The sequence below is a fragment of the Pelecanus crispus genome, chromosome 9 (genome assembly GCF_030463565.1).
Source record: "Pelecanus crispus isolate bPelCri1 chromosome 9, bPelCri1.pri, whole genome shotgun sequence".
NCBI classification, from domain to species: Eukaryota; Metazoa; Chordata; class Aves; order Pelecaniformes; family Pelecanidae; genus Pelecanus; species Pelecanus crispus.
In genome coordinates this window covers 42,330,921-42,344,139 of record NC_134651.1, presented here as the reverse complement: position 1 = coordinate 42,344,139, position 13,219 = coordinate 42,330,921, and the positions used below count along the sequence as shown (strand labels likewise).

The 13,219-nt window shown below is 60.5% G+C and overlaps 1 protein-coding gene across 1 annotated transcript in view; it reads right to left on the bottom strand.

Annotated features, from left to right (window-relative positions):
• Positions 1 to 886: 886 nt before the first annotated feature.
• Positions 887 to 13,219, bottom strand: part of LOC142594262 (carboxyl-terminal PDZ ligand of neuronal nitric oxide synthase protein-like) — a 38,564-nt gene continuing 26,231 nt past the window's right edge. Inside the window, exons 3-11 of the mRNA XM_075715959.1 lie at positions 10,175 to 10,267; positions 9,468 to 9,526; positions 7,897 to 8,005; positions 7,325 to 7,466; positions 6,775 to 6,935; positions 4,770 to 4,937; positions 3,238 to 3,403; positions 1,782 to 2,139; positions 887 to 1,376 (exon numbers count right to left, since the gene is read on the bottom strand). Of these exons, the coding sequence (XP_075572074.1) occupies positions 887 to 1,376; positions 1,782 to 2,139; positions 3,238 to 3,403; positions 4,770 to 4,937; positions 6,775 to 6,935; positions 7,325 to 7,466; positions 7,897 to 8,005; positions 9,468 to 9,526; positions 10,175 to 10,267 (1,746 nt within the window). The remainder of the gene's footprint in view (positions 1,377 to 1,781; positions 2,140 to 3,237; positions 3,404 to 4,769; positions 4,938 to 6,774; positions 6,936 to 7,324; positions 7,467 to 7,896; positions 8,006 to 9,467; positions 9,527 to 10,174; positions 10,268 to 13,219) is intronic.

The window sequence follows — 13,219 nt, the reverse complement described above, 5'->3', positions numbered from 1 at the left end:
GGAAAAGGCACCTGTGGGGGGAGGCAGTGGTGGCTTTGCCGTGTCGGGATGCAGCAGTGGGGCTGCTGTCCCCAAAAGCTGGGCTGGGCGCAGCGTGGTGCTGGTGGACACCAGGCTGCCCTGGAGAGACCGGCACGGGAGCGGCACCGCGGCTGCGCCGCGTGGCCCCACTCACACCGCTACCGCGGGTGGCAACCGATGGAGCGGGTTGGTGGCAGCAGCCTCGTGCACAGGTGTTTGTAGCCCTGCGCCGTGCCGTGCTCCCGTCGCTCCGCTCCTGGCGATGTCTCTGCCATAGAGCATCCCGTGGGGAATGCTGGCTGGGTGGGAACATTCCCGGAGCAAGTCAAACCAGCGCCATCCCCATCCGGCATGCCCTGGCCTTCGGCAGTGCCGTCTGCCGGCTCCTCGCCCTCCCGGGCCGCTCAGCAGGCGATGGCACGTGCCCGGCCAGGGGCTGGGAAAGGCACCCGCCTGCTGCGGGAAGGCCGGGGCTGGCGCGGGGCTGCCTGCAGCCGCCCGGCTGGCAGCAGGGATGCAGTGATGAACGTGAAACGTGCGGCGGAGAGAGCTGCGTGGAGGCAGGGAGCCGTGCAGCACCCGTGGCTGTGTGAGCAGGGAGAGGGCAGGCAGCAGGCAGGGGGACGGGGCAGCACGAAGGCAGCGTGAGCTGGTGCGGACTGAGGGCGGGGGCTCGGCCGGGTTGCATCCCACGTGGCCGCCCCGTGCGTGGCCGAGGGAGCTGCTGCGTGGGACGGGGACAGGAAAGGGACCTGCTTTGCAGCCGGGGTACGGGGACCCCCAACCCCAGCGCGGGCCAGTGGAGCGGCGTGGACGGAGCTGCTGGGACCCCCTGCCCAGCCAGCTGCTGCCTACTGCGGTCCCACTAAGAGGGGACCCTGCTGGGCCCCCCGGCAGCGTCCAGCTCTGGCTCGAGCAGCTCGTCCTCCGAGAAGCTGATGTGCAAGCAGGTGTCGTCCACAGGGGAGAAGGGCAGTGTGCTGTCCGTGGGCCTGGCCAGGGCGGCCAAGTCTTTGGCCAGGGCCTCGCCGGCTGCAGGGTCGCGGATGCTGGCCAGAGGGGACATCTGCCCGCTCTCTCCAGTCCTGTCCTTGCCCAGAGCGCGCTGGCAGGTCCCCGCGGGGATGGGCTCCGTGCCGGAGGCAGCGCTCCGCGCGGGAGTCCTTGCCTCAGGGTCCAAGAGGGTGAGCGAGCTGGCAGCGATGCTGGTGAGGCTGGAGATGCTGGGGCTGGGCAAGCTCCCGTGGGCAGCGCTCTCGGGCTTCACCTCCACTTCCAGGCTCGGGGAGGTCTTGCTGGACCTTTTGCGTAGGATGGGTGGTGGCGGGTTGAGCTTGGGAATGGGCTGCTGCCGCCTGGGAAGCAAAAGCAGAGAGAGGGGGTGACGGGCAAGTACTTACCTGCACGGGGGGCTTGGGCTGGCTGCCCTAGGTTCTTCAAAACACTTTTGTGGGGTCCCATCAGTGCAACCCATCGCCTACAAACGTTGGAGCTGGGGGGAAGCGATGTGGCAATGACCATTTTGTGGCAGGGGGACAGGCGCAAGGCAGGCAGCGACCCCAAAGGGGGAGACGGTGGGTTCCTCGCCCCAACTTATTGCACCTGAGCCAGCGCGCAGCCCCTGGGCTGCCCGTCCCTGCCCGGCGTGCCCAGGACACAGCCCTTCCTCCCCAGCCCCTGCTGCGGCAGCAGCGGGGAGCGGGAGGGTCTGCTTGGAGCATTCCCGCTGGCCGGCAGGAGATGGAGGTGGCACATCCTACCTGTCCTCGTCCCCTCTGTCTGTGTCGTCCAATTTCTGCCGGTTGCTCCCGTTGAGCAGAGCAAACTCGCTGACCTCGGAGCCCTCCACGCGCCGGCTGAGCCCGTCCTGCCCCTCCAGCACGGCCAGGCACTCGTCCCCGTCCTTGCTGCCGTAGCGGTGGCCGCCCCTCTCCAGGCTGACGAGGTTGAGGTAGGAGTCCCCGGGGCCCAGGGTGGGCAACGAGCCGGGGGCCACGGGGCTGCCCAGGATGCTGGCGGGGGTGGAGGTGGACGGCAGGTGGACGTCCAAGCTGTAGTGGTTCTTCAGGTTCAGGGAGAGGGACTGAGCCAGGGACAGGTTTTGCAAGGAGCGGTCAACTAGCGAGAGAGGGACAAGGAGCGCGTGAAGAGCTGGGGACCTCCAACCCAGCTGCTCCCCTGGACCCCAAGGGGTGCAGAGATGCAATAAACCCCCCCAGAGCCTGCTGGGCTTGCACTGGGAGCACCCCAGCTGCTCCCCATGACCATGAGGGGTGCAGAGATGCTCTGAAGGATGGTGCTGGGAGCACCCCAACTGCTTCCTAGGACCCCAAGGGGTGCAGAGATGCTTCAAAGCCCCCCAGAACCTGTGGGGATGGTACTGGGAGCACCCAAACTGCTCCCCATGACCATGAGGGTGCAGAGATGCTCCAAAGCTCCCCAGAGCCTGCTGGGCTTGCACTGGGAGCACCCCAACTGCTCCCTGGGACTGTGAGGTGTGCAGAGATGCTCTGAAGGGATGCTGCTGGGAGCACCCCAACTGCTTCCCAGGATCCCAAAGGGTGCCGAGATGCTCCAAAGCCCCCCCAGAGCCTGCTGGGATGGTGCTGGGAGCACCCCAACTGCTCCCTGGGACCGTGAGGGATGTAGAGATGCTCTGAAGGCATGGTGCTGGCAGCACCCCATGTGCTTTGCAGGACCCCAAGGGGTGCCGAGATGGTCCAAAGCTCCCGAGAACCTGCTGGGATGGTGCTGGGAGCACCCCAACTGCTCCCTGTGACCATGAGGGGTGCAGAGATGCTCCAAAGCTCCCCAGAGCCTGCTGGGCTTGCACTGGGAGCACGCCAGCTACTCCCTGGGACCGTGAGGGATGCAGATATGCTCTAAAGGCATGGTGCTGGGAGCACCCCAGCTGCTCCCCATGACAGTGAGGGGTGCCAAGATGTTCTGAAGGGATGGTGCTGGGAGCACCCCACGTGCTTTGCAGGACCCCAAGGGGTGCCGAGATGGTCCAAAGCTCCCCAGAGCCTGCTGGGCTTGCACCGGGAGCACCCCAGCTGCTCCCTGGGACCGTGAGGGGTGCAGAGATGCTCCGAAGGGATGGTGCTGGGAGCACCCCACGTGCTTTGCAGGACCCCAATGCTCTGAAGGGCTGGTGCTAGGGGCACCCCAGCACCCAAGCAGCCCCCACCCCGGTGCGGGGGCCACTGCGCTCACCCGGCTGCCGGCGCTGCTCCCGGGCCTCCAGCACGGTGAGCTGCCGCACCAGCAAGGAGACGTGCTGCAGCAGGTCGCGGTTGGTCAGCAGCAGCTGCCGCACCCGGGCCTGCGCTTCGATCCGCGCCGCCGTTTCCGCCGCCAGCTGGTCCTTCAGCAGCTGCACCTGCGGGACGGGGCGATGCGGGGCCGGGCCGAGCACCCCGGGACCCGCCGGGACCCACCGGGAGCCTCCGGGAGCAGCGGCGCGGCGGCCCTCGAGCGCCCCCTGCCGGCCGCGCCGCGGCACCCCGCTCCCGGTTCCTCCCCCCCCGCCCCGGGCGGGTCCGGGCCCGCGGAGCTGCGGGTGCGGCTGCAGCCCGGGCCCGAGGGGGATAAAAGGGGAGGGTGGGGGGTGTCCTCTGCCCCCTCCGGTAACATGAAACGAGCTGGGGAGGGGCCCAGCGCGGGGGCACCGGGCTGCCCGCTCTGATGCTGGGCTGGGGGGGAAGAGGCACGGTGGGGCGGCTTCCAAAAATGGGGTGAAACTGGAGCTGGCGGCTCTGTGGGACCCCCCCCCACCCCGCCCAGGACCCTGCTAGAGCGGCCTGGGCTTGTGCGTGCAGCCAGCTCCATGGCGGGGGGAGCTGAGGCGTGCTGCGAGCTGTGCTGCCAGCAATGCAGCGAGCTCTGCGGTGAGCTGTGCTGCCAGCAATGCAGCGAGCTCTGCGGTGAGCTGTGCTGCCAGCAATGCTGTGAGCTGCGCTGCCAGCAATGCTGCGAGCTCTGCGGTGAGCTGTGCTGCGAGCAATGCTGCGAGCTGTGCTGTGAGTAATGCGAGCTACGCTGCGAGCAATGCAGCGAGCTCTGCAGTGAGCAGTGCTGCGAGCAATGCTGCGAGCTGTGCTGCGAGCAATGCAGCGAGCTCTGCGGTGAGCTGTGCTGCGAGCAATGCTGCGAGCTGTGCTGTGAGTAATGCGAGCTACGCTGCGAGCAATGCAGCAAGCTCTGCGGTGAGCTGTGGTGCACGCAATGCTGCGAGCTATGCTGTGAGCTACGCTGCGAGCAATGCTGTGAGCTGTGCTGTGAGTAATGCGAGCTACGCTGTGTGCTGTGCTGCAAGCAGTGCTGTGAGCTGCACTGTCAGCAATGCTGCAAGCTCAATGGTCAGCAATGCTGCGAGCTGCGCTGCGAGATGTGCTGTGAATAACGCAAGCTACGCTGTGTGCTGTGCTGCGAGCAATGCTGCAAACAGTTCTGCGAGCTGCACTGTGAGCAATGCTGCGAGCAATGCTGCAAGCTGTGCTGTCAGTGATGCTGCAAGCTAATCAGTCAGCGATGCTGCGAGCAACGCTGCGAGCGATGCTGCGAGCTGCGCTGTCAGCAATGCTGCAAGCTAATCGGTAGGCGAAGCTGCAAGCAATGCTGCGAGCTCCCCGTACCGCTCCCACCCCAGCACAAGGTGCTTGCCACTGCCGCCGGCCCAGCCTGGCCAGAGGCTGGAGCAGGGAGGGAATGGCTGGTGCCGCTGGAGGGGAGGGCAGGACGCGTACCTGGGCCACGGCCACCTGCGTCTGCTGCTGCTGCTGGAGGAGCTGCTGCTGGAGCAGCTGGAGGCAGTGCTGGGAGGCCAGCGGGGTGATGGAGGCCGAGGAGCAGGGGCTGCTTGGGCTGAGCAGCTGCTGGGAGCCGGCTGGGTGGAGGGAGCAGTTCTCGGCATCCTGGGCACAGAGAAACGGGCAGGGTGAACAGACGGACCAGCTCAGGCTGCGATTTGGAGCGTGCTTCCCCACGGCACAGCAGCCCCCGCCCCCCTGGCACCAAGGGCTGTTGGAGGGGGGCAGCCCTGGGCTCGGTGTCAGGCACTGCACCGCTGCGTGACCCCCAGGACAGCGTGTCTTGGAGCGGCTCCGACCCGTGGCACTTGGGGACATGGTTTAGTGGGCATGGGGGTGTTGGGTTGATGGTTGGACTGATGATCTTAGAGGGCCTTTCCAACCTTAGTGATTCCTAGTTTTACTTCCATTAAAAAATAATCCAGCCGCCAAGCCAGGAAACATGAAGTTATTCCTCTCCCCTTAATTGGTTTAGTGGTGGAGTTGGTAGTGTCAGGTTAATGGTTGGACTGGGTGATCTTAAAGGTCTTTTCCAACCTAAACGATTTGATGATTCTATAACTCCTGCTCCCAGGGAGCTGGCAGGGCTGCAACATCTGCCTCTGGCCGTAGCTCCAAACAGGGAGGGCAGATCCCTGGGCAGGAGACACCCCACCACCCTCCCCGAAATGTGGCTGCCCAGGCTGGGCTGTTCCTTGCTGCCTAAAGCGTTTGCCAGCAGCAGCAGCGGTCCAGTGTCAGGGCCATTGGCGTATTAAAAGACCGCAGGCGGGCAGCGCGGATACCAAGTGCAGCGGTCCCAGCCCTTGGAGATACCCAGCGTGCGAAGGGCAGTGCAAACGCTGACCCATTTCGGAGCAGCCCCTGACCCAGCCACAAGCACCCCGGCACGGCGCTCAGAGCCCTGGGTCTGCCGGTTCAGCCCCGGGTGGGTGCGTTTGCAGCCACCTCCTGTGCCGCGGGGAGCGTGCAGTGCCCCGTGCATGGCTCACGCAGCCCCCCGCCCTGGCAGCGGGGCTGTTTTAGGATGGTTCCCCTCGCAGCGTGCCCCGCTGGGAGCCGGCCCGCGCCCGCTGCCTTTCCTGCCTTGCCCTCCCTTGTTTGGGCAGCTCCAGCACCCAGAAGGAAAGCGCAGGAAAGCCCTGCCTTTCCAGCCACGGAAATGAATCCCATTGAGTGCATTTCACTGCGGCTGTTTTCAGCCAGGCCCTGCGAGCGATGCAATTGTGTGAGATGAAGCGATGCCATTCAGGCCGCCGGGAAGCGCTCACGGAGAAGCTCTGCGGAGCAGCCATTCATTACGGCGAAACCATTGCTCACGCCGAACGCGCGAAACCATTGCCGAACGTGTCCTGGGTGCCCGCGCTGCTGGGGCTGGGCCCCCTCAGGGATGGGGGGGGCGAGGGGAGCCGGGGATCGCTACCGGGGCAGTGGGACTTTTGCAGAGCGGCACAGGGGGCATAGAAATCCACCCCACGTGGCAGGGAAATGTTTGCCTCGCCAGAGATGCCTCCTCTTATTTTCTGCCTGTTGTGTGGATGCTGCTGCGGGAAGGGGGGGTCCTGCCTTGCTTCTCCTTTCCAGCGCTGGGCGATCGCCCCAGCAAAGCCCCTCCGTGCTCTGCCCTGCCTGCACGGGTGGGCTCTCCCGGGTTGCGTTTGAAGCCCGCTCAGCCGTGCGCCGTGGCCACGCTCCCAGCTCTAACCCTAATCCTAACTCTGCCCCTGCCCCAGCGCTGGGACACAGCTCAGCCGCGGGTAAACTGGGTGCTGAGCGCCCTGTCCTGCCACGGGGGCTGGGAGAGCAGGGAGCCGGGAGCGGGGTCTGCAATGGGGTCTCCATGAAAGCCCCTCCTCGTCAAGCCGTGATACAGCGACCCCAAGCAGGGGGATGCCAGGAGCGGCAGAGCGCATGGACCGTCCCCCAGCCCACCCCCCGTTACCTGGCAGTTCTTATCCTTTGAGGCTTGCCCCGGTTTCGGCATGCCGAGGTCCCCCCTGGCAGCAGGCAGCTCTCCAGGTCCCCTCTCGGAGACACAGATGCCATCAGAGTCGATGCCAACCTCGTCTGCATCTGTGATCTTGGAGCCCTTTATCTGGTGAACTTCAAACGAGACGGATAAATAAACCCAAGCCCCCCCCCACCGCCGCAGGATTGCAGCAAGGAGCCAGGGAGGCAGCTCAGGGACGACGGCCAGGACTTGCTCCAAGGCTCGGCGTGCTGCGGAGGGGCCGGAGGAAGGGAGCGGGCCGGCCGAGGGGCTGGTGCCTGCAGACCCTCAGCCCGCCGGGCAAGGGGGCTTAGCCTCCGCCTTCCTGGTGCCCAGGTCGGGTGGGCAGGCAGGGCGGATTCCCCGTGCCCCTCCACCCGAAGCTCTCGCTGTCACTAGAGCTGTCCCGCAAAGGACATGCCACCTTGCAGTCCCCCACCCCAAAGCATCCCTGCTGCCGAGGGAGGGGTCTGCCCGCGCCCCGCGGGGAGCCGCGCGTCACCTTCCAGCGGCTGCTCCTCGGCCGATTTGTCGCTGGCACCGTCCGCCTGCCCGTCGGCGTTCTGCAGGGCATGCTGCAGGCTCAGCTTGTGGCACACCTCGAAGGCTTGCCCCACCGTGCGCACCACCCGCATCGCCTGGCTCTGTGGAGCAAACCCGCACTGCTCAGCCCCGCGGCGGCCACGCCGCCGACGGGGAAAACTGGGAGCCTTCCTCCCGCTTCCCACCCCGGGGCTGCCCCACGCTGCCATCTCATCCCGTGACCAGGGGGTCCACGGCTGGACCCAACACAGGGCATCCCCCCGGGTCCCCTGCTCTTGGAGATGGGTGCTCTTATCTCTGTGTGGGCTGAGGCAGGCGCGCTGCGCTGCTGCCCTGGCTGGGCAGGAGGGGACGGGCACCAGGCATGGTTTTTTTTGGGGACGTCCAGCACTGGCGCTGCCTCGGTGTCTCCCCAGGGATCTGCACCCTCTGACCCAGCGGGCATTTTTGGCTCCTGCATGGGAAGGTGCTAGGTCCCTCGGAGACCTCTCACCCGGGGAGGACCTGGCCACAGCCCCGGCAGCATCCTACCTTCTTCTTTGATTTGAAGACGTTGCACCTGAAGGAGTTGTTAGCGCCGTCCCTTGCGATGTAACTAAATATTTTCAGGTCTTGCGAGTCATGAGACACATAGAAGATTCTAGGTGGGAGAGACACAAAGGGAATTAAACACCCAGGAGAGTCTCTGCCCCCAGACAATCTTGGAGGCTCCCGTGTGTCTCCAGGACGGCTGGCTCACAGCACCCAGGGCCGGAGGAACAAGGCGGTGCCAGTGCACAGCCCCTCCTGCGATTTTCAAGGCAGGCGGCGACGGATTTAGAGAGTGTTTCTGGCTTGATGGAAAACCTCCTGGTTTCTGAAGCAGGCAAAAGCTTTTTAAAGATGCTGTGGGAAAGCTAAAAAAACCCAAACCTATAGTATTGGAAAGCGTGTGGCTATTTTTAGCCCCAGCAATTAATCCCTGCTCGGGCTGCAGCGTGGCAGAACTGCCTGTGCAGTGAACGTCCTGCCCTCCGCGGTGCAGCCGGCCCGGGGACCCAGCACGGGTCCATTCGCAGCAGCAGGCAGGTGGCACGGCACAAAAGCCAGCGTCCCCGGATGCCTCTCCCAGGGATGCTGCGTGTACGCGGAGGATTTCTCTCTCTGCTGTTCAGGCTGACTTTTTCTCCTCCCCATGCTGCAAAGCCATTTTTAAAGACCTTTTTATGTATTTGATTTAATTGGGTAAGAATGTGACAAGTGAGTTCAGCTCTGAATAGAGAAGAAACCAAAGGGATCCTTGGGATGTTTTTTTTCTTTTACTCTTTTCTGTCATTGGAATTTTTTTGTGTTGAGCTTGCAATCGGAGCAATTATTGCCCACGTACCACATCTTGTAATAATCTGTAAAAAATGCCAGAAGGGAGAGGTAGGCTCGGATAGTGCATCGGTGCATCCTCCGCTCCTTGTCTCCTCGCAGAAAGCCAACACTGGCGGTCCCAGCCCTTGGGGCTGCGGGCTCTGCGCTCGTGGTACAATTATTTAGCAGATCCAACAGCCTGGTCCAACCTGTGCTCTTAACTGTGTCCTTAGGCTACGCACCATCGCTGGGGCTGCCTTCGAGGAAGCCATCCCTGATGGGCCCTGAGGCGTCTGGGTGGGGCTTGTAGTCTCCAAAATACTTTGAGATCCCATGGTGGGTCCTATGGAAAGTCAATGCTATCTTAGCACGTATGGGTTAATTCCCTGTAAGCACTTATGCCGTAGAGTAAGGCCCTTCTTCAGAAGCACACGGCATCCAGCGAGCCATGCTCTGAAGGAAAGCCGCGGGAAGCCTGTCTTCAGAGTCAGAATCAGAGAGTAATTCGGGTTGAAGGCATCTCATGGGGTCATCTAGTCTAACCCCTGTTCAAAGCAGAGCCAGATTCAAAGCTAGATCAGTCCATCTCACTCTCAAAAATGTATGAAAAGGATTCCCCATCGGTGGTAATTTTGCAACCTCGTTAATTTTTCACGGTCCTTTGGAAAGCCAGCCTTGGTGGAGGTAACTCAGCAAGCGGGAGGACGGATACGCATCGCTCAGGGCGGATTGGACCTAGCTGGTGTAAATCCCCTGCCGCGTACCTGTACACAGGGTCGTGCATCACCACCATCTTACTCTCGTCCCAGGTCCACTCCTTTCTCTGTAAGCAGAAGGCAGAAACAGAATTGCAGTGAGTCAAGTCAAGATGAAACTCCACCAGGCTGAGGGGCAGGCACCCTGGAAAATGGCGCGTTTGCCCCGAGCCAGATCCGGGCTACAGTTTGACTACATGAACAATGGCTGTTTCATCAGTATCTTGGATAGGAATAGATTTCTCTGATCGTTTATCATATCTGGTCATCTGATCACAGCCTTCAGGGCTGAAAATGGTCCCTAAGATTAATTTATAGCATCAAATATGCAGAAGAGTAACACGTTTGGGGGAAGAAGGCTCCGAGCTAGAGCTTGGGAGATCGGGGTCCAGAGCCCAGGCAGCACGGAAAAAGCCTAGCGGTATTAACAAGAAAAAGAAACTGTATTTCCTGAAAGCTTGACATTTTTTGGTAGAAAAAAACCCCCACCTCTACTCACAGTGTAATTTTGCCACTCTTTCTTCAGCAAGGTTTTGTTATTAGTTTGATGAAAACCGTGGTGTTTTCTTGTGAAAATGCCGGGTGGTTTTTAAGAAAAGGCCAGTTTTGGTGAGAAGCGTGACTATCCTGAGCAGCAGTAATACCCAGCCATGGTCAAAGCCAACATCCCGGGTGCTCTGGCCTTGAGTGCCCCAGCAGGGCTGGGCAAGTCTCACCTTCTGCTTCTTGCGCAGAATCACCTTCACCCCGTCCACGGACACGATGATGCTCACTTTCTTCTTCTTAATGTTCTTGGCTTTGAATTCATACTGATGGGAAGAAAAACCCAGGTTAGAAGAGAGGTAGGATTGGGGTGGGGGCGGTACCTGGGACAGTCAGTGTTTTACGTGAAAATGTCGGGATTGTGTTTAATCCCAGCTGCTGAGGGAAGTGGGAATTTGTTTTATCCTGCTAAGAAAATCCGTATTGGGAAGGACCCGCTGCCGTAGCTGGGATGCTGGGCAGGATTCTGGCTTTGTCAGGAGCGTCCCGTGGGAGAGGACAAGCAGAGCTCGATCCTCTGGACTATATCCAGAGACTGTTAATTCGGATCTGGAAAGAACTTTCCTGATGCATTGGCCATGCCTAGTCCAGCGGGACGCTGCACCAGAGGCTGAACGGGGAGCTGGCACTGGCAGCAAACACCAAGCAGTGCTTTATGGCATCTCCAGTGCCCTTGTGTGTCAGCGCTGCAGCGCATGGGGAATATAAAATCGCTTATGAATTGCAGGGAGGGCCAGATGGGTGGCAATAACGCAATTATACCTCAGTCATTTACATAATCACATTAACCTCAGTGGGCTCCGTATCTCTGGAGAAAAACCCAGCTCCTCACCTGCAGGTGTCTGCAGTCTGAACTCACCTCCATTTGTGTTAAAAATTAAACTGCGAGCTTTTAAGTGTTGCTTTTGCTGACAGCTAGAAGCACAGCGAGCCCTTCCACTCGGGAGACCTGTATTTACAGCACTGATCCTTACTGGCCCTGTTTTAGGCACTATTTTCGGCTTCCAAATACAGCGTTTTGATACCCCGTGTTTTTCACAGTCCCTATCTGAAATCCAGCTTTCCTGGGCCACAGCCTCAATTTATCTAAACCAGCACATCCATTACTGTCAGCGCAGCTACAGCAACAGCCACCATGTATCTATTAAAAAATAAATCCTTTGGATTAACTCGATGTACAGTTACCATAGCTGGAAAGCAGAGGTTACAAATCCCCTGTTTTAATAGTCTAATAATGTCAACGGTGCAGTAACAGAGCGGGGACTCGGCAAAGGGGACATCATGGGGACACCACTGCCCGCTGGCGAGGCTGCAGGCGTGGATGCTACGTGGGCCACCGAGTCGCTCAGGACCCTGCGGGGGCCGGGGAGATGCAGGCACACCATGGCAGCTGCCCCGGCGCGAGCGTGGCCGAGCTCAGCGACAGCCTCGGGGCTCTCTCCACGCGCTGTTAGTTACGGTCTGCCAGAAAACAGGCGGTAGGTGGGCTCTGGCTGATCTTAGAATCATCGAATCGGTTAGGTTGGAAAAGACCTTTAAGATCACCCAGTCCAACCATTAACCTACACTACCAACTCCACCACTAAACCAATTAAGGGGAGAGGAATAACTTCATGTTTCCTGGCTTGGCGGCTGGACTCTTTTTTAATGAAAGTAAAAACTAGGAGTCACTAAGGTTGGAAAGGCCCTCTAAGATCATCAGTCCAACCACCAACCCAACACCCCCATGCCCACCAAACCATGTCCCCAAGTGCCACCTCTGCCCGTTTTTTGAACCCCTCCAGGGATGGGGACTCCCCCGCCTCTCTGGGCAGCCCGTTCCAATGCTCGAGTGGCCTCGGCAGCGCACGTCCTGCTCAGCTGGGATTTAGGGTCAGACCTCAGACTGGTTACATGGGCATAGCAAGGCGTGCCACATTGACAATGAAGGTCCTGCTTCTTCCTCGTACTAAATACGAATGAAAATATCTTCCAGCAGTCTGTCAAACTGGAAGCAGCTTGCAAGCTTTCCCTGCTAAGGTGCCAGGGTGACTCGGACCCGGCAGCCCCCTCTGCGGCCCCGAGGACAGCCAGCCACCTCGCTGGCCAGCACCGTGCCGCCGAGCCTTCCCGGGGAACGCTGCGCTGCCCCGAGGGGCTCAAGGGGACGGGAGCTGCCTCCGCTCCATCGCCAGCCTCCGCTGTCTCCCGGGATGTCTCTGCCACATCGCGTTGGAGAATCAACACAGACCGCGTGATTCGTAGACACGGAGGACGAGGCGATGCCGAGCGGCGGAGTGCAGCCTGAAGCCCACCTACACCGTATAACCAGACATCTAATTAGAAATCTTCTCTCTTTATCCAGCTGGCAGAGCTGCAGGTAGCAACTGAGACGTGAAGGGAGCCCAGGCACCTCTTCCAGGAGCCTGAAGTTGAAGGACGCTGTGTGTGGCTCCATGTCAGTGTGGCACCCAAGCACTGCAGAGAGGATAGACATCTTCCCAGCTCCTCAACACCCCTTGTAAGCCACGCCAGCCTTACAGGCAGAAAATTGGGTGGCTTTCATGATTATCAGGCTTTTGATGCCGCTCATTGAATTCTTAGCACTCTGCAAGGTTTACGGTATCAGACAGACCCGGGATTAAACCATAGCCTTTTGATCTCCCCATGAATTATTACTCTGAGACAAGCTCTTTAAAAATCCATCTATAGCACCACTGCGTGTGAAGCCAGTGCTAAATTCGCTATACACTTTTTTTATTTATAGGGAAGAGTGAAATGACGGGTGCGGCGGCGAGCGCATCGTCCGGGCTGCCGCGGGCCGGGGGGCACCCGCAGGAGATGCACCCGTCCGTGGGGCCGAGGACAGGCGGGCAGGCTCGCCGGCCTCAGCACCCGAGAGGGCTTCTCCCACCCTGCACCCAAGCAGCCCCTCGGTGCCCCGGCACCCCCGGCCCAGCCGCGCTGGGTGCTCCCAGCTCTGCGAGGCTGGAGCTTCCCCCTCCCCTCCGCTCAGCACCGCCAAACTGTTTCTCCTTGTCTGCTTGCATGAATGTCAATAAAACCGGGATAGATTGTTTTGCCCGCTAAAGAGCTATTTATCTTTCTTTATACACAAATGGCTGGGAAAATACTAGCTGAGCTTTCCAAGAAAGAGAGAGCAATACAGTGTATTTTCCCCTTGTAGCAACAGGGGTGCAATTACATTCAAACAAGGCTCTTTACTCAAAGGCTTTAAG